This window comes from Podarcis tiliguerta, assembly GCF_965153285.1.
Source record: "Podarcis tiliguerta genome assembly, chromosome: 8".
Classification (NCBI taxonomy): domain Eukaryota; kingdom Metazoa; phylum Chordata; class Lepidosauria; order Squamata; family Lacertidae; genus Podarcis; species Podarcis tiliguerta.
Window position 1 is genome coordinate 46085068 of NC_139541.1, and position 13231 is coordinate 46098298.

Here is a 13231-nt window from a genome sequence, read left to right on the forward strand (position 1 = left end):
GTTTAAATGGATGCTGCAGCATGTTTAAAATAAAAGTGGAACAAATAGTTACCTTGTTCTGTCAATTTCTTGGTATTGATATACTTATATTATTGTCCTATTAAGTATTCATGTGCTAATTCAAGTGTTTACAGTTGGAAGTCATTAAGCTGTGGTATCATGGCAGGAAATTTTCTATTTGATCTATCAAAAACATGCACCAAAACTACCTAATAATTCTTGCTGCTATATTTCCTACCAGTTGTCACAGGTGGAAAAGTTGGCTATGGGCATTGATAATGTATTGTGAAATAACAGGAAGGAATTTAGCAAAACAATTGGGCTCTGCTCTTTGTGTTCTTCCTTTCTTGAATCCTACTGCTATATCTGAGGGCCAAACTAGACAATTTTTAAATCAGTGAAGGGGTTAGCCCCCTTCTTCCTGTGAGGCAGTCCTGATGAACATCCCCTCCTCCACCAACCTGAAGCTACTGTTAGCCCTGGAGTATTATTTAATTAACAATTTTGAGTCTATGTTTTGCAAAGTTGTTGTTTGCTATGCATTTGGATGCCTCTTAAGATGTCATAACCGAATGCTGCCATGGTGGTTCCTGAGATCAAAGAGCAGGTTTTTGTCTATATTCGGATACAGTTCAAGATGGGAGATTAAACATATCAAAACTGCACTATATTTTGGTTTATTAGAATTCCTCAGCCACACTTGGAATAGTGCTGCTAGTATTAAGTAACTTGAAGTTATTAAGGTGTATATCATGGCTAGATTGTGTTTGAGTGGGGCAGTCTGATGCTGTGTATGGAACATTCTTCGGAGCTCTCAGATTTCTTTGGGACATCTTTTGTGAGTTGCTATCCCATGAAAATTCCTGGATCGATCTGAGGAGAGCCTCAGAGAGCTTGCTCGTTTTCACTACATACTGCATTTAGATTTGTTTCGCATGAGTGCACACTGGAGACCTGCCTTGGTAATATGGTTTATTTACAAATATACAAGCAGAATGCAACTTGGGTGCCTTGGAAGAAAGGCTCTGTGATACCTCCATTTGAAATAAAATGTATTTATTAATTAAAAGCCCTTTTTATCCCACTCTTCAGCCATGCCAAATCTGGTGAAAGACCACCAGTGGGGCAACAATATCTTCAGGGATGTGGTCCACATCAGCATATTTTGGACCTGTAACATCAAAAAATGGGTTGCCATGACAAAGTCACATTTCAGTCTGCCATCAAGATTCAAAATGGTGCCTGGCACCCAACCTTCAACAAAGACTGCCACCCCACCTTGAAAACCTTCATACCAAGTTTGGCAACTGTGTTTTGAGAGGAGGCCAAACTTATAGAGGACGAAAAGACAGACAGACAGACAATCCACTTTCCAAAATACATGGTGGATGATATGATAGGAATTTGATTTTTCCTATTGAAAAAGGGGCAAATATGCAAATCTTTTCAATGTCAGAATACTCTAATTTCAAGTTGTACTGTCAAATTCCAACTGCCGATGTACCTCGAAGTTAGTTTTACAATTGTATCAGTCACTTTTATGTTAGCCTAGTTTTAACATTAAAAAGCTCAGATCTTCAGCGTTTCCCCCCATGCCTCAATTTCCCTTCTGTAAAAGAACCCATTTACCATTTGGGACCACCCATAAACAAGGGGCTGAAGGGAGCACCCAAGGGTCAAATGGCCAATACAACACCATGAGAACTGAGCATTTTAGTGAGTATTCCCAGTGAGCACCAATTGTCACACCGTAACATTTTTATTCAGGGACCAAGGGTGTTGTCACTTTGTTAATCCAATTTCTCTGTTCTTAATTGAGTTTTCTTTTTTAAAATACAATTGTAATTGCATTTTAATGTGTGTGTATTATGTAAGCCACACTGAGGGCCCCTAGAGTGGAGTTGGAATCATAATAACAAATCATATGAGCATGACTCCAAGTCACTCCCCTGGGATACGTAACAATTCTTTCTAGCAAGTTATTTCTTGAATCCACTTCTCAAGTCCCTCTGCAATGCATTTGGGTGGATGGTTGACTGTTAAATGATATCAGTTAGAGAAAAGACTCACTTAAGTTCCACGTATGCTTGGTACTGACATGATAAAGAAGTGATTTGAATAGAGTCAAAGTGAACATTTTTCTCACCTTCATTTCAGGCCATTTGAGTAATTTGAGTATGCCTTCTTCTATATGAATTTTATGTATACTGAGGCTCTGCTCCTGTAGGTTAGGTGTGTCGCTATGAATGTTAGTCCATTTCTCTTGTGCCGCGTCAACTGTGCCAACATTCACTGCTTGCACCAAATTTGATTACACTTACATTTGTTGCTAAAATCTCTAAATTTCCTGAAAACTTTGTTTTTTTAAGAATTGTTTTTATTTTAAATTATTTTGCACTAGGCAGAAAAAAATACATAATTAAAAACAATACTTAAAGCATAATGGTACATATTAAAACTACAATTAAAAATCACAAGCAAAGGGGGGGAATCAAAGTAGAGAATATCAGCATTTAAAAATCAGATTCACAAACCTATGCCTAAAAACGGCTTATAAAAGAGAATAGACTTGGCTGCTGGCCAAATGTAATGTTGCTATTTTGAATATATACCTCTATTTCAATTTGGTTTTATTTTAATTCTTTTATTAGTTTTCAGTTTTTGAACTTTAATGGGAAAGTATGGTAAAAACCTTTTGACTCAATAATCAATATACAGTGGTGCCTCGCAAGACGAAAAGAATCCGTTCCGCGAGTCTTTCGTCTTGCGTTTTTTTCGTCTTGCGAAGCAAGCCTATTAGCGGAGTAGCGCTATTAGCGCTATTGGCAATTTAAGGGCTAAAAATGGCTTTTTAAGGCTTAAGGGATTAGCGGTTTTGCTGCTAAAAGGCTTTTAGCAGCTTAGCGCTTCAGAAAAAGGGGTTTTGGAGCGGAAAAAACCCTCAAAAATTTTCGTCAATTTTCGTCTTGCAAAGCAAGCCCATAGGGAAATTCGTCTTGCGAAGCGCCTCTGAAAACGGAAAACCCTTTCGTCTTGCGGGTTTTCCGTCTTGCGGGGCACCACTGTATTGTAGTATGCAGATAGAATCCAGATATTTCCAGTCACTTGTTTGTTAGTTAATACCTGCTGCTTAGCTTTAAATTCTGATTCTTTATGTTCTCAATATGTGTTTTGTTGTAGGCTTTGAAACAGCCAAGTCCTTTGCTCTACATGGTGCACATGTCATCCTTGCCTGCCGAAATACGTTAAGAGCTAATGACGCTGTCCAACGCATCATGGAAGAATGGGTAAGAGAAGGTGTTTCTTGGCACCAATAAGTATTATAGAAAGGTCAAAAGCTCTTGAAAAGAAAGTGTTCAAAAGAGTGGGAGGGCTGTATCAAAGGAAAGATTTCCTGCAACCGTAGCCATGAATAATACTAGCTATAGGTTGTTGCTCTTAACCCTGGGTAAAATTCTAAATGTATTTTGATACATTTTTTATCGATATGACTTGCACCCTAACACTGAAGATTGGCTCGGGAGGCACTGGTAAGGGGAGGGGTTGAAACTACCTGAACTATTGTCTTTTTCGTCATTGCTTGATTAGATGAGAGAGAGCTTTTTAGTTGTAGAGCCTGTGGAATGCTCTCTGGACCAAGGGCTACCTGGTGCTGACACTGGCATCTTTTGACACCGGGTTAAGACTTGTGCTTTCCACCTGGGCATTTGATGGAATTTGAGCCAGCTGAGTCAAGGCTTTATGCTAGTGCTTCTCTGGGTTGATGATTAGTGTTCCTCTGCCCAGTGGAAAGCTGGTGTTTTATGTATTGATTGGAAGGTTTAAAATTATGGTGGTTGTTAACCATTTTGTATGTTTTTAAAATGGATAGTAAGTCACCCTGAAACTGTTTTGTGTTGTATGACTATCTAATAAAATAAATAAATAATACTGTGAGCAGGGAAGATGATGTATGCCATTATTTATTCGTGTGTATGGTACTTTGCATTGTAACGAGGTCCCTGTTCTAAGAAGCATGCATTTTAAATTTTGACGTATGGGTGGGTGGGTGGGGGGGACGGAAGGTGGAAGAGGAGGAAGAATACACAATCATTACCTGTTGTGTTTTTGTGTGAAACTTCTGCAATTTTTACAGAGACATGTAAATAATGAAAATATTGCAGCTGTCAATAAAGATACACACCATATTTGGAACTAAATAATGACCACTCCCCACATCAAATGGGGGCGCCTTTTGCGTGGTCGCATGCAGCCCCTCAGATCCCAGTGCGACTCCTGGTAGTTTGGGCTGGCTTCATCCTCCCCAGGCTGGCTACCTGGGGGTCTCCACCTACCTCAGCCAGTCGCCCAATCCTGCCTGGGGAGGTGTTGCCAGGGGAATGGCCAGGTAAGGGGAGGGACCGTCCTGCCCACACAACAGAAGGTGAATCTTACCTGAGAAGCGGCAGTCGGCTCCAAAGCTTCTCTCACCCTGCCCTCCCTCAGTTAAGTCTTCTTTTGCAGGTTAACCTTTTCTCCACAGGTATGCAGGCACTGCTACGTCAGGGTCGCTGTTGAAGGGCTGGAAAGGAATTTTCCTGCATTGGAAGGTTTTGCCTTTCCCGTAGCAAAACGTCACAACTTTGGCGGTTTCAGGCCTTGGGCGGAATCCTTTAGTCTATCTACCTAAATGGGGGTGGGGCATGAAGCAGTGACCCACGCGCCCCCCCTTTTGTGGCGGTGATAGCAGGGTTCCCCTTTAAAGGGGTCTTGAGGGGAGGCACTGGCCATACACCGAGAGGTTGTCATTGCTCTCCCCTCCAACGGTGGCGTAACGGGGGGAAGGCTCTCTGTTTGAACATATGTTCTCCAGAGCCAGCCCAATCCCCACACATTCTGGATAACCCTGAAGTCGCCCAGATCCCTGGCTGGAGACTGGGAAGGATAAATGCCCAATGCCTGAGCCAAGGTCTTCCTACATCTGAAACTTAATAAAGTTGTGGCCAATTTTAATCCCATAGCACGTTGTCTTGAGTCATTATTCCGCTTGGAGGTCACCTGGGGTTGGGGGGACCCCGCCTGTCCACACAAATAGATAAATAAGTATTTCAAAGACTGCTGATTAGCTTTCGATTTAGAACCAGTGCTAATTTTGCCATTGTTGGCTACTGTACTGTAAATAATGTGGGTTTAAATACATTGCTAAGTAATTCTTTAAAATTTATGACTTAAAATGGAGCTGCCTAAATGGATCCGGTTCTTGTGAAAAAGTTATTATAAACTGTTCATTTTCATGTCTTCATTTGGTTCACTTGAGGACCTGAATTTACATTGAATGATAACCTAATAAGGCCACAAAGGTTACCAGCCTACGTTTCAGTCATGGAGAAAAAGGCTTTCCTTCCTACACAACTAGCATGAAAACCAGCTGATCAGGGACAGAATTATCTTGCTAGCCTGCCTGGAATTCCTAGTTGCCTATGGAGATCAGCTAAGTTGTTAAATGCAATACTGTTTTACACCCACCAAAGGTTAATGCTACGATTATCTCTAGGTAATTAGCGGACTAAATGAGTGTGTATATGAAAATACTAAACCTGAAATTTCAAAGAATATCATGTTGGATTAAGAGATTTTGTTTATTGCTTATATAACTTTTTTTCCGGGCCTATGAAATGAACCATGAACCCATCTTTTGAAACAGCCTTACAACATTGTGAAGATTTAGTTGCTTCACAGTTTACATAGCAATTGTGTTTGTCACTACATTGGCGTTTTCTGCAATAAGTACATATATGGTAAAATGTTTGGCAGCATATACTTGAGAACCACAACTGGCCATGGTTCCCTGATGTGTGACTGGAGATGGCTGTATCCCTTTCATGCTTAATGTGAAGCTGTTGTTAGATTTGAGTTTAATGCACCTATCTCATCATTGCAGTATGAAGTGAGCATTTCTGGGAATGAATTGAAGAACAAAGGTCCCACATTGTCTTTGTTTCAAATTACTTCAGAAAAAAATGCATTTTATTTATTAACCATTCCCCATTCCTAATTGTTTTCAGTACAATCTCATCTGTAAAGTGGGTAGCTAGAGCACCTTCAATGCATCTTTGTAATGACTTTGTTGTTGTTTATTGAGAGGGACTAATTAACTTTGATTATTGCACTAATATTATGGCACTTTGACAGTCCCTCAGATTTATGACTCTGGGAAAATAAACAAATGAAATGCAGGTGCTGGAGCAGAAAGAATAAGTTATTACTGAACTTTAATTACTTGAAATGTGTAACTAGGAGAGAATTAGTTGATGAATTACAGAATGCTTAATATTTACATCAAAATGCAAGCAATCTTGGGTAGGAGATAAAAGAGAGTAGCTACTTAAAGTTAAGAATTTTTTTTTACAAATATCTATTTGATTAATTTTAGCAGATTGGTACTGCTATTAAAATGCTGAGGCCTATAATCATACACACATATATGTGTTTGATATTTGCTAGTGGCCATTGAAAAAGCTGCCTGTCAAAAACCTCTTCTTTAATACCTGTGCTTTCCATTTGTGATCTTTTGCTTGCTATAACTCGTGATGCCATTGTCTGATTTGCTCTCATATCACAACAGGACATTGTTGCCCACCCCCTGACTACTATTGACTTATCTGCTCTTACGTCAACGATGCTAGCAGTTGAGACAGGAGAGACCTTAGAACATGAATTATGAAATAGCAACAGAAATATATTCCACGTTCAAAGCAAACAGTTGGCTTCTCAACAGTTGTAATGTTCTGATTGCAATAGCTCAATTTAATAATTTGATAATGTTGATAAGACATGTGTTCTGAGAATTGCATTAAATGTAAATTTTATATGTATATTTGACACAAATGTTCTTTTCCATTTATATCAGTAGTGCCACAAAGCAATAGGCATTTGGATGAAAATAATGTTTATATCCTCCACTCCTAGCATATGAATAAGCTTTGCAAAAAAAAGTGTGATCCTGATAAACCTCACCTTAAATTTGGCATAGTATTCCTTAAAATGCAATGTGTCACACTAGGTATTATGTAAAAAATTAAAAACAAACTTCCAGAGGATGATTAAGCTATGTTTTTGGAGACAATGCACATGTGCACATGTTCTCTCTCTCTCCTTTAGCAAAACAAGCCATTTTTTGGTGCCAAGCTTGTCACTTTTGTGGTAAAGCCACTGTTCAAAAACTTGCCAGTGTTGTCTCTGGTACAGTGGCAGACTGGGATGCCAAGACCTGTTGGTGGGGGGATACATAACTTGAAAGGAAAATAATATCTGATCAAAAATGGGACCCAGAAGTGATGTATCTTGACTATAATTCATTTGGTTTCTTCATAAATATTCAACTCTGCCTTGAATTCAGTGCGGTTGAATTCTCAATCCCATAGTTAATGCCTGTAGTTCCAGAGCTAGTGTGGTTCAGATCCCTGTGTGGTTTACGTCAGCCTTGAAGCTTACTACATTGCCTTGAGCTGTTTGCCCATCTGTCAGCCTAATCCTGTTTAGATTACTGCAGTGCATTCTATGTGATACTGCCCTTGAAGAGTGTTCGAAAGCTATGGATGTTGCAGCCAGTTTGCTTTCTGATGTGTGCCTTATAAGACTGCATCACACCTGTTTTATATCAAAGACTAGCTTCTGATTTATTTCCAGGCCAAATTAAAAGTTCTGATGTTTACCTATAAAGCCCTTAAGGCCAGGATATCAGAAAGACCACCTCCAGCCATGCAAACCTGAGAGTAGATTACAGTTTTCTTCTGAGGTCCTTTTGTATGCCGCACAAGATGAGGCTAGGCCTTTTCTGTGGTATGAAATTCCCTTGCAACAGAGATTAAACTGGTCCCATTTTGCTTACATTCAAGTGAAAAAAACAACACTTCTATTTCATGTGACTTTTAATAGTTTATATCATGTAAATCTTTGATTCTGCTCCTTGTGGTTTTAAGAGATTTTCTGCTCTGCTCTTTGGTTTAGTATTTAAAGTTGGTTCTAACGTTTTGTTTTTGTATATAGCCTTTGGTGACCATTGTGATGGCAGCCATTCCATCAGGCTGCAGCGTAGAGAGATGAGAAGCTGAGACAGTTCACTGACACAGCTGAGAGACCAATGGGTTTTTGCTCCTTAATTCTCACTGATAGTTACAACAGCTTTGTAACATCATTAGTGCCTCAGTTTTATTTTCCCCAATCTTCCCTCCCAGCCCCTTCGTCCCCCCCCCCCCGAAGGCCCCTTCAAAATTGCAGGGCGGGGGCTGTCATGGCCTCAACTTCATGGACGTGAAGCACTTGCCTGGATTCAAATCCCTGCTCAGCTCTGAAGCTTGCTGAGTGACCATGGTTCAGTCTCCTTCTCAGCCTAACCTACCTCACAGGGTTGTTGCAAGATGGAGACCATGAGACTACTGTTGAACCCCCTAAAGGAAGAAAATAATAATAATAATAATCTGCATGTGAGAGGTGTATGTGTAGTGTTTTCCACAATTCTTGGATGTTTAGGTGATTTATCGTGTCTTAAAACCCGAAGAATGCATTTCTGTTGGTTTTCAAATTGTCATGAGGTTTTCATTGCATGTTGGAGGCTAATATCTGTTTAAAACTGTGACAATTTCTTGTGCTGGAAAAGAAGGAAATTAGAATTTTAAAGCTATGATTCATTTTAATCAGAAATTGTCAAGCATAAATCTCTTCTTGAGTAGTGGAAAAGACCCTAAAGCGAGCAGGGAAAAAAATATCAATACTTTGCAAAGGAGGAATGATTGTTCCAATTCGCAGCTTAATTGACTTTAAGGCTTAATGAAAAACACTCTGGCACAGTTTGTAAACACATTTGCTCAGGAGAAGGCTGAAATCCTATCCCATGAGCTGAAGAACTCAGGGGCTTATTCTGTATTATATTATTGACACCATTGAATGAAAGAGTAATGATTGAGTAGGGTTTTCACAGCTCCTGACTGTATCCATCTCTTTAAGAAATATTTCAGAATATACACAAACAATTATAAGAAAGCAAACATCTACTAGCACTATTTTGCAAATGCTTAAGAGTTTACACAGTTCTACAATGGGAAGCTAGGTTTTTGTTTGTTTGTTTGTTTTGCTACTTCCTAGAGCAAGGGTTCTCACACTTCCTACTCCCAGGGCCCACTAGAGATGACTGAAAATCATAGTCTCATCAATCATAAAATGGTGGTGCAAAGTGGTATGAGTGGGAGTTAAAATTGGGCATAATCAGCAAATACAGACATTGCTTTCTACTTATATCTAATCCATTTCTGGAAATTGCTAAATCATTGGCCACTGCATTTTCCTTGTAGCACAGAGTTCCATAACTAAGCTTTCCTAAAGCCTCATTTTAGGCAAAATTTGCTGAGAGGCTCTAAAAACTGTACCTTAATATCCTTTATTGTATTCAACAGCCAGATCCAGGTTTTGATAGTGGTCCAATACCTTAGCTTTTCATGGCATTGCTGTTATATCTGTATACGTTTAGAGATATAATGCACAAATTAAATAGCCATCTAGTTTGTTTTCTGAGAATCAGATGGTTTGAAGAATTTAGATCAGCACTTTTAAGCTGCTTTTAGAATATGGAACTTTCAAATTCTGAGTATAAATTAGCCTTCTTTGGACTGCTGAAGTCATTCATTGTAGTTTAGCGTATCATTCTGTGTAATTCTGTAGCACCATTTAAGACAGGTGTGGGGAATCTTTTACCCTCTATATGTTGCTGGACGAACATCCCTGGCCATTGAACATGCTTGCTGGAGCTGCAACATCTGGAGGGCCAGAGGTTATTCACACCTGATGCAAAACAATGCAGTTTTTCACAATAAGCATTTCTCAGTCAGCCACAGCAACAACTGAAAACTGTGGTTGTTATCACTATATTGCCAGTCATGCCTCAGTCCCCATCCCAACTTTGTATACATTCTTATCAGAATGAGTCTATGAGAAGGCTTTGTTTGCCTTCATTGACATCATCACATAGACAAATCTGTGGCATGGTGACTGTTTTTATTCACTGTTTGCTCCCTGATTGGCTGGAATAATGCAAGAGAAACCTTTCCAAGTTAAAAGATTAAAATGGCAGAAAATTAGTGGCAGATCAAGGAAACGGTGGCTGCAATCATACACAAAGATGACCGGAATAGCAGACGGCTGGGTTTCTCCTTGGACCTTTTGATCATGCCTTCCATTGTTGACAATATCAACAACTGAACCTCAGGAACATTCAGTGAAGCACTAGTTTTTTTTTAATGATCTGTAAGTAAATGAATGTGTTAAAAAGCAAATGGGCAAATTAAAGCAATTTAACAGCTTCACAAACAACTGCATGGATGAACTGTTGAGATACACTTTTTTCCCCTTGTACTATAAACATATGGCATGAATTTGCTTCTCTCATTACAGATGCTGAGAGAAGGGAAAGACAAATATTTATAGTACGTTCATGTTTTACAGTAAAAACACTGTTCAGTTTGTTTATACAGTTCCACTGTTACAGTTTTTATGGTTGGTAATGAAACCACTGTAAAATAGGGTCTGAATTATATAGCAGATGAGCCTTTTGCACTCTGAAAGGCTGGCCCATTGTTGAATTGTGGATATCATTTATATCAAATCAATGTCCTGAGAACAGCTGAACTGTTTCAGACCTTTGTCTATGTGTATCACTAGCCTTGTACTACCAACATAATAAAGATGTGATTTTTATGATCCAAATAAATGCAGCAATTTTCTTAAAAGTAATTAGATTTTGAAATACAAAAGCTGCCTCTCTGGTTCATGTGGGTAAGCAGAAGATACTTTAAAAGATTTGGTAGGCACTTTTCAAGAGTCTTATGGAGGTGTTCCAAAAAGGTTAAGTGATGTAATGTTACTACTTGAATTTTTCACCATTAGATTTTGGTGATTTACAAGGAAGTGTATTTATTAAGCCTATGGCCAAGTGAACATGAGGATTCACATACAGGAACTTTCCTCTTTCCTTTTGTGGGCAGGAGCTTATGTCCAATATAGAATTAAGAGTCTGCTCACTTGAGAGAACAGGACGCACTGGTGTTTATCTGCATTGGAGTACCTTAGTCATTTATTCATATCATTTAATATATATTGAAGCTTTCAAAATTGTAAAAAATTGAATATTTTAAATCTCTCTATTTAAAACTTCAGATACAAAACCTGACACAGGAGTTAATGGTATAGATGGGTTTGAATGCTGTTTGGAGTTCAAGTCTGTCTCAGATTGGGAGAAGTGGACAGGAATGTGCACAGGACATCTCTGCAAAATGCCAACAACACTGGGGTTGTGTGTATAAGTCTACATATAAACGAATGCACACATTCCAGATTCATTCTTGCATAAAGCAAGTTCTGCTTATAATTTAATTTTTGAAGAAGTAAACTTGCCAGTTCTAAATTTCTTCACTCTACTGTAGTACTGGCAATATAAGCATGCTACATATTCCATAATGAAGAAGACCAGCTTAGCTTATGGTAAATACACTACTAAGTGTTTATAGTACATTTCATACTTTACATGATTCCTTTTCTAATTCTGCTTATCTTTTCATTCTAATTCCCTAAAGGACATATAAAAGAACCCCTAAAGAGAGTAATTACTGCTCTACTTCTTAACCAAGGCTGCTTCTGCAAAGAGAAATCTGAGCTGCTTTTTAACGAAGGCAGTTTTAAATAAAAATGCAAATAAGCTGCTTTGTAACCACATTATTTACCCACCTAGCCTCTTATTACCATGTTTGTATTGTTGGCAAACACTATTTACAGTCGTGTAGAAATTAACATTACTGGTCCTGAGGAAAGATTGTTGAGGGTAGGTTGTGCTTTGGAACCAATTAGGGTGAACCTTGTCTCCGTTGTGACTCATGGGAGAAAACATAGCCTTGCAATGTCAAATAATAACATTAACTCAGACTATGCAGGCATACCACCGTAATTATATTATTGGCCTTATTTTGCTTCTGCAGTGCTTTTCATTGTCTGCATTTTAAAACCATCCAGCAGAAGAATTTCTGGGGAGTGGCTTAATACATGCTGTGATTAGTTTCAATGGGAAGTCCTGGAGAAAAATGAGCCCAGCCCATTTTTGCTCAATTGAATTTAATGTGAGTCTTTAAAAATCTACTAACAGATATCCTACACATAGTATTATCTTCTCTATTGAAAAATAACTTTGAAGACACCCTCAGAATTCAGCAAACTTGATAGTTGTTAGGAGAATGTTACCAATAAAGCAGAATTTTCACACAGTGAAAGAAGCTACTTACTTCCCTGCTATACAGAAAATGAATACTTCTTAACATCTGAGATGAACCACATTTAGACATAGTTATTGAAACTCATGAAAGCTTTCCCTTATAAGCTGAGGAGGGCATAAGAGAGGCTGTAGTCCACCAAAGGACCAATTGGGATTCTTGCAATAATTCTGGCCTAATGGATGCTGGTCTGATCCACCAAAACATTGTTGCTCTTAAACCAGAGTGCACACACTGGATTGCTTAACAGTTGACAGTTAAGTGGTGCTGGGCCAAAGTCTCAGCTTTCACAGTCACTTGCGTAGACTGAAATTTGAGCAACATTGAGGCTTTATTGATGGCTTGATTTTTTTATTGGTGGGGGGGGGGCGGGGAACTTATGCAGAATGTAAGCTTCATATCTTCCTCAAAACACAAATCTCACCTTCCCTTTCTGCCCCCATTTTACCACCCACCATCTCTCTCCCCCACAAAATGAGGCTGAGTTCAAACTTTTGGCCCAGATGCACACTTGTCGATTTAAAACTTGATGGTGACCCACATAGATTTTGGTTTAAAACCAACCAACTGTGCAGGAATGAAGTCAGCCCACTCCTGTTAGAGTAACAGGTGCTGATTTTAAAACATTGCTTTGTTCTGTTCCCAGAAGCTCATTGCATCCTAGTGGTTAATAAAGTTGGACCTCAAGACACATGTTGAGAGTCCAACTAGCCTCAAGTGAATCTTTCTTCCTCAGGATTGGTTTCCCATATGTAAACTGGGAGTAACAGCAGCCTATTCCACAGGGTTGTTGTAAGAATAAATAAGATGAGAAAATGTGGCTTTTCCAAGGCCTTGGGGATTGCTCAGGTTATAAATTTAAATTAAAAATCACTTCTTTTGATTGGTTTAGAAAGATGGTGCAAGGGCTCCCTTTGGCAGTATGTATAGTGCAAATGAAT

General features: G+C 38.9%; 1 protein-coding gene across 1 annotated transcript in view; it reads left to right on the top strand.

Annotated features, from left to right (window-relative positions):
* Positions 1-13231, top strand: part of WWOX (WW domain containing oxidoreductase) — a 535920-nt gene that overhangs the window by 19219 nt on the left and 503470 nt on the right. The window contains exon 5 of the mRNA XM_083452636.1: positions 3181-3287. Within this exon, the coding sequence (XP_083308762.1) occupies positions 3181-3287 (107 nt within the window). The remainder of the gene's footprint in view (positions 1-3180; positions 3288-13231) is intronic.